The sequence below is a fragment of the Cebus imitator genome, unplaced genomic scaffold (assembly GCF_001604975.1).
Source record: "Cebus imitator isolate Cc_AM_T3 unplaced genomic scaffold, Cebus_imitator-1.0 Scaffold59, whole genome shotgun sequence".
Taxonomy (NCBI): Eukaryota; Metazoa; Chordata; class Mammalia; order Primates; family Cebidae; genus Cebus; species Cebus imitator.
In genome coordinates, this window is record NW_016107374.1 from 1,351,585 (window position 1) to 1,366,896 (window position 15,312).

The 15,312-nt window shown below is 41.9% G+C and overlaps 1 protein-coding gene across 2 annotated transcripts in view; it reads left to right on the plus strand.

Moving 5' to 3' along the window:
* Positions 1-15,312, plus strand: part of SMC1B (structural maintenance of chromosomes 1B) — an 81,288-nt gene that overhangs the window by 5,513 nt on the left and 60,463 nt on the right. For both annotated transcript variants that reach the window (XM_017529472.2, XM_037738901.1), the window contains exons 2-7: positions 321-509; positions 2,299-2,411; positions 2,500-2,703; positions 9,062-9,300; positions 11,882-12,140; positions 14,990-15,130. In XM_017529472.2, coding sequence (XP_017384961.1) covers positions 321-509; positions 2,299-2,411; positions 2,500-2,703; positions 9,062-9,300; positions 11,882-12,140; positions 14,990-15,130 — 1,145 coding nt within the window. The remainder of the gene's footprint in view (positions 1-320; positions 510-2,298; positions 2,412-2,499; positions 2,704-9,061; positions 9,301-11,881; positions 12,141-14,989; positions 15,131-15,312) is intronic.

Sequence of the window (15,312 nt, forward strand, 5' to 3'; positions counted from 1 at the left end):
CCTGTAATCCCAGCACTTTGGGAGGCCGAGGCGGGTGGATCACGAGGTCAAGAGATCGAGACCATCCTGGTCAACATAGTGAAACCACATCTCTACTAAAAATACAAAAAATCAGCTGGGCATGGTGGCGCATGCCTGTAATCCGAGCTACTCAGGAGGCTGAGGCAGGAGAATTGCCTGAACCCAGGAGGCGGAGGTTGCGGTGAGCCGAGATTGCGCCATTGCACTCCAGCCTGGGCAACAAGAGCGAAACTCCGTCTCAAAAAAACAAAAACAAAAACGAAAAAAGAATGAATAATGTTTTATCTCTTTTCCCCCAGGAAAATCTAATGTAATGGATGCACTTAGTTTTGTAATGGGAGAGAAACCAGCTAATTTAAGAGTGAAAAGTATTCAAGAACTCATTCATGGAGCGCATATTGGAAAACCTGTTTCTTCTTCTGCAAGTGTAAAAATTATATATGTGGAGGAAAGTGGCAAAGAGAAAACATTTGCAAGGATTATCCGAGGTATTTTTTTATAATTTTTTTTCATTTTATTTTTCAAGAGTCAAGTAAGATTGCTCATTTTTTCTTTCTTTGGAGGATATGATTTATTATTCTACTGGCATAATTAGCTAGAATTCATTTTTTCTCTTGCATAGCAAATCTCAGAAGCAAGTAACAGAACCTGTTTGATTCTTCACATAATTCTCCAATTATGTCTGCTCTTCCTTAATAGACATAATTGTTCAAATGCCCTACTGTCAAATAACATTTTAAAACCTGGATATTTAGTTGAGATGAAGGAGGGAGTACCTTGAAGACAGAGAAATTATAAAATTTATTATTGAGGTTCTTTATCAGTTTTTCTTCGTGATGAACAAATTTTATGCATATTTTTGGCTTTACACAGTTTTTTCTATGACCAAAAAGCAACTTGAGTGAAATGTTTGAATTTGTGGTGTGTATATATATATTTGCAGGAAAAGGGCGAGTACTGGGGAAAGAGGAAGAAACTTTTTTTAAAGGACGTGGATAGATAAGAGACCAGTGGTTGCATTCTTTGATCAGTTATTCACATGTGATGAGGGTAGAGTAATAGACACTTATGCATTAGGCTAGCTCAGTGAATCTGCATTTTTATATAAGATAATATATGCCGGTGCCGGGTGTGTAGCCCACACCTATAATCTTAGCACTTTGGGAGGCTGAGGCAGGTGGATCACGAGGTCAGGAGTTCAAGACCAGCTTTGCCAACATAGTGAAACCTTGTCTCTACTAAAAATACAAAGAATTAGCTGAGCATGGTGGTGGGCGCCTGTAATCCCGGCTACTCGGGAGGCTGAGGCAGGAGAATCCCTTGAACCCAGGAGGCAGAGGTTGCAGTTAGTGGAGATCGTGCCACTGCACTCCAGCCTGGATGACAGTGTGAGACCCTGTCTCAAAAAAAAAATTAGATAATACAGGCTGGGCATGGTGACTCATGCCTGTAATCCCAGCATTTTGGGAGGCCACAGTGGGAGGATTGAGACCAGCCAGGGCAACATGGTGAGACCCTGTCTCTACAAAAACTTAGATGTGTGTGGTGGCATGAGCCTGTAGTCCCAGTACTTAGGAGGCTGAGGTGGGAGGATCACTTGAGTCCAGGAAATCTAGGCTATAGGGAGCCATGATTGCACCACTGTACTCCAACCCGGGCAACAGAGCAAGACTCTGTCTCAGAAAAAAAAAGATAAACATAGGGCAGAGGAGTCAATCACATTTGCATTTATCTCAGATGAGCAGAGGGATGACTTTGAGTTCTGTCCTTTGTCCTGTGCATGTGAAGATAAGCTATCAATTTATACTGTCAGGTCGAAATTCAGCAGAACTGTTTGAGGGTAAAGATCTTGGGGCCCACAAGGAATTTTCCTGTGGATAAATTGTGAGGGAGGCATGCAGTTTTTTTTTTTTTTAATCTTCACAGCCATATTATTTAGGAACAAAATAGGAGGCAGGTTTGCATGCCCTAGTTCCCAGCTTGACTCTTCCCTTGGGCTTAGTGAGTTAGGGGTTCTGAGATTTATTTTCCTTTTACATCCTGACTAGGATATATGCTCCTTGAGATCAGAGACTTTCATGTCTTTTGTTTGCCACTGTAAAACAGACCTTGACATATAATAGAAACTCAATATTTGTTGACTCATTAAATGCATTTATTACCATGTATATTATTACTAACTGGTCATCTCAATAAGAAAAGTAATTTTATTAAACTTTCAATGGATTTTGAGATATATCTGATATATTTTTAACAGGCTTTATTCTTTTATTTTAGGGGCATGCTCAGAATTTCGCTTTGATGATAATCTTGTGAGTCGTTCTATTTACATTTCAGAGTTGGAAAAGATAGGCATAATAGTCAAAGCACAAAATTGTTTAGTTTTTCAGGTAAGTAGCTGTGGTAGTTTATTTGATTCAGAGTTTTGAAAATACTTCACTATATTTTACTGTTGATGTGCTTTGCTGTTTTTAAAAGGGAACTGTAGAGTCGATTTCTTTGAAAAAACCCAAAGAAAGGACCCAGTTTTTTGAGGAAATCAGCACTTCAGGAGAGCTTATAGGAGAATATGAAGAAAAGAAAAGAAAGTTACAAAAAGCTGACGAGGATGCACAGTTTAATTTTAATAAGAAAAAAAATGTAGCAGCAGAGCGCAAACAAGCAAAATTAGAGAAGGAAGAGGTAAGATGTTAGGAAGATATAACCATTCAGTGTTGGATACAAAACTTTCTCTGTTAGAATCACTAGGTGGTTACCAAGAAGATTAATAGTATAAGACAATTAAAGCACAATATTCATTACATAAACTTTTTGCTCCCACTGTTTCGGATTTTCTTTCCATATAGGCAGGACAGCCTGAACTAGAAAAATGTCTGATTTTCCCAACTAAAAACAAGCTTGATGGTTTCTGTCTTATGTGGCAAAGGCTCTCAAATTTTGAATATTAACCCCCTTATGCTCTTAAAAATTATTGAGGACCTCCAAGAGTTTTTTTTCATATGGGTTATTATCTATTAACATTTATTGTATTTGAAATTAACACTGGAAAATTTAAAAATATTTTAATGATCCCTGTACAAATAGTAATAAATTTATTACATGTTAACATGAATAGTAATTTTATAAAATATAACTATTTTCCAAAACCAATTAGAAGAGAGACATTGTATACCACTTTTATAATTTCCTTAATGTCTAGCTTAATAAAAGACAGCTGGATTCTCGTAAACACTTTGGTGTTAAATCTTAGTTATGCTAAGGCCTAGCAATTTTATCCATACTGTCAGTGCAAGTGTCAACACACTGAAATAGACAAATAAGTCTTAGTATTATTGTGAAAATAGTTTTGTTTTCAGGACTCCCCAAAAGGGTCTTGAGAACCTCCTAGGAGGCCATGACCACATTACATGCAAATGTTCCTCTGTGATATTTCTTGATCCTCTTCGCAATGCCTGGTATAGTACCTTGACTTTAGTTGTAGTTGTAAGGTTAGCCGAGAGAAAGAAGAGTAGACCCAAAGTCGGGCAAGCAAGTTTTATTAACTTGCCAGGCTGCCTCATAACAATCAGAGGCGGCAGCTCCGATGTTACTAAAGGAGGGATTTATATGGAGTGTGAGGGGCAGAAGGGAGTTTCAGGACTGAGATAATCTATCAGCTTGTAACAGGCACAGAGGTAGTTTGTTAACTTGGGACAGACTTACAATACATCATCCTGTGACTTTTGTGGTGGCAGTTTTGAAAAACCAGATTTTACAGTACGTGTAAAACAGGAATTTACAAGTACGGATAACGAACATTTGTTTTACCTGTCCTCACTGGAGGTACCCAGATCACTGTAATCAGGCTTTTTTGCTTAATTGTAGCACCTGGATAGGAGTTGAGGCCTGTAGCTGCAGAGCAGTCAGAGTAGGGGCGGGGTCAGCTTGCACGGAGTGGGTTTTCTGAGGCAGCTTGTCCCTAACATTCCAGCCTTTCAATAGGTAATAAAAGAGGGGTACCGTTGTTATCTGGCTGCTTATTGGTGGATAGCGGCGATATTTGGGTGGGGGGCTAGATAGTAGGGACTGTCGTTCCTGGAGCAGTCAGTGTTCTTGGAGCAGCGTTATATCTTGTATTGTTCCATGGGTGAGAGCTTTAATACAGTCCTGTAAAAACTGGGTGAGGGGTCGTTAAAAGACGGGCCAAATGCTGGGAGGAAAAGGTTATGGCAGGACCTAAGAGGGGCAGTAGCCAGGGTGCCCAGGAGTTACAGAACTACTGGGTCCAGGTGAACTGACTGTCTAAGTTTTTTGTTTGTTTGTTTTTGGGTGCAGCTGTTTTTTATTTCAGGGAGACAGCAGGGGAGGGGGCTGTCTTTCTTGGCAGCAGCTTTCCAGTCTTTAAGTTTTTGTGCTTGGTCTTTGAGTTTTTTGACAGCCTCTTATACTAACCCAGATTCATTGAGGTAGAAACAGCCTAGTTCATCTAAAAAGAGGCACAGACCTCCTTTTTCAGCAGTGAGGAGATTTACACCTTTGCGATTTTGTAGGGTGACTGCCGCTAAAGAGTCTAGTTGGTTTTGGAGATGAGTAATAGTCTGCTATTTCTTCTAGTGATGATTGGAAGTCTTGGGAGAGTGACTGAGGTTGGTAGGCTTTCTGCTTTTAACCCTACACTAGTTGTGACTTCAAGGGCTACTAATAAGGGAATGAACTGTATTGCTCTTTCTGAGAGGGTATAATGACAGGGCGTTCTTGGTTTGGAAAGACAAGGTTAATGTTGGGGGTAAGGCAGACCAGGGTGCAAGTACCTGTCCAGTTGGCAGGGAGAGAGAAGTAGGTTGTGGATCCGCAGAGGAAGAAGATGCCTTCAGTGTTAATGCAGACAAGTGGATTGAGAACAGGTGTTGGAGTGTGTAGGTTCCTCTTTTGGAGGGACTCGTTCAGCTTCAGCAACCCAGAGTGAGGAGGAGAGAGACCCCTTTGAGAACTCCTGTCTGGGGAAGGGGTTTCTGTGTCTGAGAGGCAGGAGGGAGGTAACGCAGTAGGGCCGGATAAAGAGGCCGTCTGCTTCAGGGGAAACGATCTACTCGGAGTGAGGTGTGGGAGGTGGTCTGAGTTGAGCCACAGGCGGAGGGAGGGATGGCGCCTACGTGTGTGTGTTTGAGGTGACACATAAGGGGGCTTGGCCACGTTTTGTGGTGTGAAGGTTATGGGACTTCGGATGGCAGGGTGAGGGAGTTTTGTGCGGTTGTAATCGGCAGTGTATGTGGAGAGAACTTTGGTAGCTCTGTGAGCGAGGGCAGTGGGATAGTTCCCAGTGAGGGTGAGGGCTCTGTCTACAAAGGCAGAGCCTTTTTGGAAGGTGTATGAAAAGTGAATGGGAATACGGTCCCAGGGCTGAGAAATTGGGGTAGGTGAGCAGGCACTAGAGGAAAGGGAAAAACAGGTGCAGTAAAGGGAAGCAAGCGTAGAGTTGGAGCGTAGTAACAAGGAGTGAGTGAGATCGAGAGATTGTTTGAGCCTTGTAGAAGTGAGAAGAAACTTTGAAGGAGCAGAGGCAGTGGGGCTATTAGTTAAGAACTTGAGGAAGAATCAGAGTCTGTATTTGGGGGAAGGAGTTGAGAGGGGTTGTTTGGGGAGGTGGCCTCTTGTAGCAGGGAAGCCTTTTCAATGGAGGATGTTGGGGTTGGATTTCGGGGGTAATGAGAGGGGCAGGGGCAGAAGAAAGGGAGGCTTCTTTTGCTGTCTTGTCGGCCTTTCTGTTTCCTCTTGAGATTTCATCTGACCCTGTTTGGTGTCCTCAATAGTGTATAACTCCTGCTTTAGCCAGGAGGTGTGCAGCTGGGAGGAGTTGATAAATATGGGGCCATTAGTGTTGGGGGTTCCTTTGGCAGGAAGAAATCCTCTCTCTTGCCGGATGGTGTTGTGAGAATGGAGAATGTGATAGGCATATTTGGAGTTGGTAAAAATGTTGACTTGTTTGCCTTTGGAGAGGGTTAGGGCCCTGGCGAGAGCTGTAAGTTTTGCCCTTTGGGAGGAGGCCCCTGGGGGTAGGGGTTTAGCTTTAATTACTCAGTTAAGGGAGACGACTGCATACCCAGCGATTTTATGGAAGTTGACTGACTTGCAAGAGGCACCGTCTATAACTAACTGGTTGTCAGAATTGGAAAGAGGTTTAGGGAGGATGTTACAGAAATGAGGCTGTAGGTGATCAAGGATTTCAGTGCAGTAGTGGGTGGGAGAGGAGGAAGATACTGGAAGTAGAGATGCAGGATTGAGGGGAGCACTTTTGGAGAGGGGGAACTCAGGTTTTTAAGAAAGAGCATTTGCAAAGGTATATGCCATAACTGAGAGCAAAAACTAAAAAAAAAAAGAGGGCATGGAGTAGTTGGCTATGAGAAGGAGAAAGTGTACTTAGTGCTTGGCAAACATAGGAGATTTTGTAGATTATGTGGACTGCAGTGTTTTGACCAAATGTTAGTTTTTTGCTTTTTAAGGCTAGGGTGGTGGCTGCTGCTAGGGCTCTGAGGCTGGTTGGCCAACTTCAGGCAGTGTTGTCTAATTGTTTAGATAGGTAAGCTATAGGAATGAAGATAGGAGGACTTCCTTTTTGTTGGCCATGGACACCAAGGACTATTCCATTGTTTTCAGCTGTGTAGAGAATGAAGGGCTGAGAGAAGTCAGGCAAAGATGGAGCAGGAATGGTATGAGGGCGGCTTTAAGTTTGTGGAAGCTAGGGATTATGTTGTGTGAAGGATTTAGGGGCTTATTTGGAGGGCCTTTAGCTGCTTCTTAGAGGGGCCAGGCTAGGAGGGCAAAATTGGGAATTCATATTCTGAAGAAGCTTGCTAGTCCTAGGAAAGAAAGGATTTCACCTTTAGAGGTGGGTGGGGGCAGGCTGTCTATCAGTGCTGCCCATGCTGGGGTTATGGCTCAGGCCCTGGGGGAGAGCTGGACTCCTAAGTACATCACTGTTGGACTGGAGAGTTGTGCTTTGGAGGGAGAAAGCCTATATCACTTACTAGCAAGGAAGTTTAGATGGGTAATAGTGTGAATCTGAGAGTCTTCTAGGGAGGGGCTACAGAGGAGGGGTCGAGGGCTGGCATGGTGGCAGAGCGGAGTAGGAGCGAATCTGGTTGTGGGGAACAGAAAAAGGTGATGGAAGCTTTGAATTTGGTTAGAAGGTCTCTGCCTAGGATGGGGGTAGGGCAATGAGGCATGATAAGGAAAGTGTGAGAAAACAGTATTAAATAGGGAACAAGTAAGAGGTCTGGTGGCACATGGGCGCAAGATGAGTCCGTCAACCCCCACAACTGAGACCTGAGAGGGATCCTGAGAATTCAGGCAAAGCTGAGTAAGTGGCCACGGTATTGATTAAAAAAGAAATCGGCTTACCTGCTACTAGTAGAGTTACCCTGGCCTGTGTTGCAGTGATGACAGATGGGGTCGGGGGTGCCTGGGCCTCGTCAGTCTTCAGCGGCTAGGCCAAGGAGCTAGGGGAGTACAAGGGATTCTTCATTTTTTGTCTTGCTGAATGGGTGGTGTTTCTGAGGTGCGGGCTTTTCCGTCTGTGTGTTGAGAGGAGTCAGACTTGCAGTGGCCTGTCTGCTGGCAGACTGGGCAAGGGCTTTTCGGCATTTGTGGGTCAAGACATGGCTGCACCCAGTGGTCTTCTGTGCTGCACTTAATACAAGAATTGAGAGGGCCACTGCTATCGGGTCTTTTGTGCCCTTGGGTACTCTGGCTAGGTTAATGGATAGCTGCATCTAGAAGCTGGTATTTAGCACGATCTCTTTGGGCTATATCTAATTTACTTTGCTTATCCCTATTATTGAAGACTTTGAAGGCCAGGTTAAGGAGCTCTTATTGTGGGGTTTGTGGGCCATCTTCAGCCTTTTTAAGTTTGTGTCGGATGTCAGAGGCAGATTGAGAGATAAAATGGGTATGAAGAATAATAGTTCCTTCTTGGGAGGCAGGGTTGACTCGAGTGTATTTTTGGAGAGCCTCTGTAAGGTGGGAAAGGAATTAGACAGGATTTTCATCTGCTTTTTAGGAAATTTCTTTGAGGTTTTAAAAATTTACAGGGGGGAGTGGCGGGGGCGGACAGCAGCAGCTCCTGTGGGCCTTATAGGATCTTGTCTATGAAGATTATTGGCATGTGCCTAGGCTGATAGCCACACTCTTTCCTTCTCTTCCAGAAGGAGAGTAGAAAAGAGGATGATATCGAGATTATGCCAAGTGAGTTTGTAAGGCTGGGTGAGATACTTAAATTCTTCAATATAAGTATTAGGGTTGGAGGAGAAGGACCCGAGACATTTTTCAGTTTGGGAAAGATTGGAGAGGGAGAAGGGGATGTGGACTCAGATGATTCCTTTGTTCCCTGCTACCTCCCACAGGGGAAGCAAGGGAGCAGATTGCTGGGCATGTCGGGTTTGAGAATGGGTAAGGGGTAGAGATGGGGAGGACTCCAAGTTAGAAGCGGGTGGTTGGAGAGAACAGGAGAAAGGGGTAGGGCTGGAGCAGGGGCATACAGTGGAGGATTATGATGCAGTCAAGGAAGAGGAAAATCGGTGGGGTCAAAGAGGAGTCATCAGCTGTGGCTGTGGGGAGTGTGGCAGGAGACAAGTTGTTGGCTGGGGCCATGAGGAGGGTGATGGGGGAGAGACATTGAATTTAAAGTTGCTAGCACCTTGTAAGTCATATCACACTCTTCTTTCAGTTTACAAAGGAGGAAGCTGATGCCAGAAATATTGATTGAGTTGTTAAACTCACAGGTCCAGACAAATGGGATTAGGACTCAGGTTAATGCATGCTGCTTCATGGTTCTTACCATCATACCATTGAGCACAAGAACACAAAATCATTTACTGGTTTACTGACTTATTTAAAAAGTATATTCAGAAACCCTTGCCAAATTATGCTACTTTTGGCAAGAATATTGTGTCCTAATGACAAATAAAAATTCGTTAGTTAATTTGTTGACACAGTAGTTGAGTTTATGAAAGGCCAGCTTAAATGTACTCTGTTTTAACTGGTGTTGAATTGTACTCTTTTATAGGCAGAACGTTACCAGAGTCTCCTCGAAGAACTGAAAATGAACAAGATACAGCTGCAGCTTTTTCAACTATACCATAATGAGAAAAAGATTCATTTTCTGAACACCAAGTTAGAAAACATGAATAGGGATTTGAGTGTCACAAGAGAGTCTTTGTCTCATCATGAAAACACACTTAAAGCTAGGAAAAAGGAACATGGAATGCTAACTAGACAACTACAACAAACAGAAAAAGAATTAAAGTGAGTTTTAAAAAATAGATATTAACTGTTGGGTTATATGTAGATTGATAGAGGAAATAATATGTGACACTTTGAAAGTTGATTTTTAAAAATAAGCTTTTTACTTAGGAATAATTTTAGATATACAGAAAAATTGTAATTATAGTATAGAATGGTCCTGAAGTGTTGTTGTTTGTCTGGGGTAATACCTGAGGTTCATTGCTTCACACCAAGAAAGGCAAGGACACAGATGCACAAGGAGTGAGGTTAAGAGTGGAGGTTTAATAGGTGAAAGAAAGAGAAAAGCTTTCTGTCATGCAGAGAGAGGGGCTCCCGAGCAGGTCTTCCGGCAGGCAGTATTGGAGGTTTTCTAGATGAGCTTGAGGAGGCAGTGTCTGATTAAGGGCATGAAGGATCGGTCGCACCCAGTATGTCATTTGCATAGCACTCGAAGAACTTGTTAGGACTAGGTGTGCCATTTGCATAGTGCATGAAGAAGCTGGCCACCCCATCCTAATCTTTTATGCAGATTGTCTACCTGGCCAGTGCCATGTTGCCAGCTTTTCTACTGTACACTTGGTGACAAAGAAAAGGGAAGTTGGAGCCTTTTCTATTGGCACACCTGCTAGTATTCACTCATGCAAGCTTCCAGCTTGCTTATGTATGTTTGTAGCTCAATTTTTCAGGCTCCTCTTTGTTAGAAAAGAAATGATTTGGGGGCTGCTTTTTATTAAAAGGGAAGCTCTGCTGAGGATTCTCTTAACCTTCACTATCTGCTTAAATAATTTCTTTTTAGCTCCTTTATTAGTCCCACATTCCTCACACTTAGTTTCTCCTATTACTTACATCTTAATGCTATTATGATATATTGTCAGAATTAACAAACCAATATTGATACATTAAAATTCGTACTTTATTCATATTTTCTCAGTTTTTGCCTAATGTCCTTTTTATGATCCAGAATATCATATTTATTTATATGTCTCCCTAGTCTCCTTTTAGCTGTGTCAGTTCACTTGACAGTTTTGAGGAATATTGGTCAGTTTTGTTGTAGAACATCTTTCAGTTGGGATTTATCTAATGGTTTTCTCATAATTAGACTGAAGATATGGACTGTGGGGAGGAAGACCACAGAACTAAAATATCATTCTCATTATATTCTATCAGAGTATCAGTGTATTACATACGTTACATGACATTTAGCATGTACTATATCATGTCATATCAACTTGACATCACTGTTGATGTTGACCTTGATCACCTGACTGAAGTAATGTTTGTCATGTTTCTCCACTGTAAGGTTATTTTTTCTTCCTTTTCGTGCTATAATCTTTGAGAGGAAGTCACTGATCGTAGCCCACACAAGGAGTAGGGAGAGTTACGTTTTACCTTGAGGGCAAAGTATTTACATGGTTTGAAATTCTGTACAAATTTGTCTCTACTTATTTTTAAATTAATTAATTTGTTATTTGTTTACATCAGTATAGATTTATGGATATTTTACATTTGGAGTTATAATTCAATATTACATTTTATTTTGTTGCTTAGATTGTTCCTGCTTTGGCCATTGAGAACGCTTTGAGTTGGCTCCTTTGTCCCTCTGAAATATTCTCATGATTTTTTTTTTTTGAGCTCTTCCTTATTTTCTAGAAAAGAATTATCTCCTAGTGTCATTATGTATAAGCCAGTCCTAGCATCGGCTTGCCCAGGCCTATAATCAGTCATTTCTCAAAGGAACCCTGGTTCCTTTTATTGGAGAATGGTATTAGGAACCAACATCTAGGTGGTAGATATCTTCGTGGCTACTGGAGTATCCTTGCTTCTAGGCTTTCTCAGCTGATGGAACTAGGAAATATGTGTATATACTATTTATACACTTAGCTATAAATATTTCCATATGTGACTATATTAAGCTAAACATGAGTTCATATTGCTGTCTCCCAATTCTAAGCCATTACCACATGAATCATTCTAGCCTTCTCTTGCGTATCTGTAACCTCCCACTTCAACAATGGGAAATCTGGCTTCTACCATCTGCCATCCATTTGCTTAACTGTGCAGTTCCAGTAATCTTGTGTAGTAGTGTCAGAATTCTTAACCCATACCCCCATGGAAAGCATCTTTAGAGTATAGTACTTATGTGTTCTTCTTGTCTTACAGACTCAACTCATTTCTAGAATTTGGTCAGCATGTTTTCCTTCCACCTCTTTAATAAGGTGGTTTCTACATTTGTAATAAAGTTAGATTTTTTATTGCATTCTACATTTCATCTAGGATTCCTTAGCCTCCTGAGTGATTCTTTTTTAATTCGCTTACATTAAGGTTCATTATTGGTGCTGTGAAGTAATACAGGTTTTGGCAAATTTTTAGTGTCAAGTGTCTACCTATAGTACCACTACAGTACCACTCTCAAAAGTGACCCTATGCTTTATTCAGTCCTCCCCCTGACCTTGCTCAACCTTTGACAACCATTGATCTGCTTATAGTCTCTGAAAGTTAATTTATAGGATTTCTTTTTTAAAGTGGTTTGATCAAAACAACTTCTTCCCGTTTTATATTAAAGAAATGAAATTTTTTTAAAGCAAACTTCTTTCCTTTTCAGGTCACTTGAAACCCTTTTAAATCAGAAGAGGCCTCAGTACATTAAAGCCAAAGAAAACACTTCTCACCACCTCAAGAAATTAGATGAGGCTAAGAAATCAATAAAGGACAGTGAAAAACAATGTTCTAAACAGGAAGATGACATAAAAGCCCTGGAGACAGAGCTGGTTGATTTGGATGGTGCATGGAGAAGTTTTGAAAAGCAGATTGAGAAAGAAATTTTACGTAAAGAACGAGACATTGAACTGGAAGCCAGTCAGGTAAAAAAAAAAAAAAAAAGTCAACTTAGGGGAAATCTTAAGTTTCTGTTGTTTCTTTGAATTAGAAAAAAATTTAAAAGATGACCTCTCTGATATTTTAAGAGATTACCCTCAGAATGTAAATTATGGGGATTTAAATTTTTCAGCCTGCTTACAGAATCTAAATTTATTTAATTTTAATTTTGTGGTGATAGGGTCTCACTCTGTCACTCAGACTAGAGTGCAGTGGCATGATCATGATCATGAAGCAGGATTTTTTTTTTTTTTGAGACAGAGTTTTGCTCTTGTTGCCCCGGGCTAGAGTGCAATGGCATGATCTCGGCTTACCGCAACCTCTGCCTTCTGGGCTCAAGTGATTCTCCTGCCTCAGCCTCCGAGTACTTGGGATTACAGGCATGCGCCACCACACCTGGGTGATTTTGTATTTTTAGTAGAGACAGGGTTTCTCTATGTTGGTCAGGTTGGTCTCAAACTCTTGACTTCAGGTGATGTGCCTGCCTTGGCCTGCTAAAGTGCTAGGATTACAGGCATGAGCCACTGCGCCCAGCCAATGCAGGATTTTTCTCAGTCACTTTGTCAGCCAGAGGCCCCCAGTTGGTGATACCCTTGTCCTGGCCTTGCTTGGTCCTGATTTCACTGCAGGAGCTACCCCGTCCACCCAGCCTGCCAGGCCGCACCCAGCCTGCACTCCAGCATGCACTCCAGCATGAATCCCACAGCTGCCACGACTGCACACGCAGCCCCCAGCAGGAGAGAGTGTGTGAGCAAGCAAGTTTAGATTCCAGCCAGCTGTTCCAAGTACAGCACAGAAGCAGCCTCCATGCAGTGTCTGGAGCTGGACTAGGTGTGTCACAAGCCACTCCCACAGTGGACTCTTGCATCTAGATGGGGGGAAGACAGTGGCACCTGGGCAAGGGTGCTTGTGACCCCAAAGCCTCAGAGGGAACGTTACAGTGTGTTAATTAGCTCTTTTAGTCCTGTCCACAGCCCAACAGATGGCGGCATGTTAACAGCTGTCAGACTCTTGGCCCACTCTGGCCCTCAGCTCCAGGGCTGGCTTGGCCCTGCCACTGCTTCCTGTTGCATGGGGCAGCTGTCTTCTGCCAGCAGAGGGCAGAGGACCACAGTGTTACAGCCTTCTCTATACCCATGTTCAGTGGGTCCTGAGTTCTTGTCCTGCATCTAAGAAGAATGAGGCTACCCTGGCAATGGAAGAGTAAGGAGGGCAAACAAGAATTTTATTGAGCAATGAAACAGCTCTCAGCAGAGAGGGGATGCAAGGGTGGTCCCCCTCCAGAAGTTGAGTGGTTTCTCCCCCAGTGTAGCTGGATCTGGGGCTTTTATAGACTCAGAATGGGGGGATTGTGTGCTCATTGGTTTGTTAAGTATGCAAAAAAAAAAAAGCTAAAACAAAAGCACTGCTCTAAGGTGGATACAACAGTGTGAAAAACCAATTAGGGAAGGGTAGGTATATGTAAAATAGGTGAAGGGTAGGGGTCAATCAGAGGTAAGTGTGCCAAGCAGGAAACTAGGTTCTCAGTCTTGTCTGTGGATTTACCCAGGATGTGTAGCTAGGCTTTAACCAGTCTTTGGCTTGAAGATCAGGGGTGAGACAGGACCCACCCCTGTCTGTCTAGGATTTGTCTGCCTCCTGCTGTTATCAATCATAGTTCACTACTGGGCTCAGTTGATCCTTCTGTCTACAGGCTCATGCCACCACATCTGGCTAATTTTTAAATTTTTTGTAGAGATGAGGTCTCATTGTGTTGCCCAGGCTGGTCTTGAACTCCTGGGTTGAAGTGATCCTTTTGCCTTGGCTTCCCAAAGTGCTGAGATTACAGGCATGATCCACTGTGCCTGGCCTAAAAAAGTGTTTAAAGCAATGAGATATTCAAAAAAAACTTCTATACTAAGGTCTCTGTCCAAAAACCTTAGAAAGGAGAATCCAGAGAAAATGATAATTTTTCTACTATAGTCATAATTATTGTGGTATATAATTGTGATGTAAGATTATCATAAAATTGATAAGAGATAACAAAAATTTGTTGTCAGTTTCATGTTTTTTGCCGTTTACTGATTTAAGATAATTAAATCTTGTATAATAAGAGATTAATTCATCACTGAACATTTTAAAGCACCTTAAGTAATCAGTTTCCTTCCTATTAATTAAGCGATCATGTCTCCTCAAAGCCACATGTATCTTTAAGTGTTTATGAGAGGAAAAAATGATTATCTTACAAATGATTATAGTTAAACACTTGAGCCTGGGAGGTCAAGCTGCATTGAGCAGTGATTGTGCCACTCTAGCCTGGGCAACAGAGCAAAATATAAATAAATAAATAACAATTTCAAAAATAAATAATAAAGTTGTTGTTTTTTTTTTTGAGATGGAGTCTTGCTGTGTCGCCCAGGCTGGAGTGCAGTCGCACAATCTCGGCTCACTGCAACCTCTGCCTCCCTGGTTCAAGCGATTCTTCTGCCTCAGCCTCTCCAGCAACTGGGGCTACAGGCACAAACCACCATGCCCAGCTAAGTTTTGTATCTTTAGTAGAGATGGGGTTTCACTATATCGGCCAGGATGGTCTTGAACTCCTGACCTTGTGATCTACCCACCTCGGCCTCCCAAAGTGCTGGGATTACAGGTGTGGGCTACTGTGCCCAGCAATAAACAGTTTTTTTAAAAGAAGGTTTTACGTTCACATTATTTTACCTGGGGAAAGTGGTCGATTATGATTTAATTATAAAGTAAGATTTTGGGAAGATTATCTTCTAGTACTGGATTTCATACAAAGAATTTGCTCTCATGCTTATTTAAGTGAATTAGCAATTTTTCAATACTGTTTATGCAGCTGGATCATTATAAGGAACTTAAAGAACAAGTAAGAAAGAAAGTAGCTATAATGAGTCAACAGCTGGAAAAACTGAAGTGGGAACAGAAGACAGATGAAGAAAGACTGGCATTTGAAAAGAGGAGGCATGGAGAAGTTCAGGTATCTTGGGTTGTAGGGTAATGATTTAGAATTATTCTTAATGAAAATGTATTTCCTTTTTGTACTTGAATCCGGAATGAATCTTCTTAACCTTAAACTATACTACCTCATTTCATTTATTTCATTATTTGGCAGATGAAGATACAAACAAATATAAAAGACATAATCTATGATAGTACTGT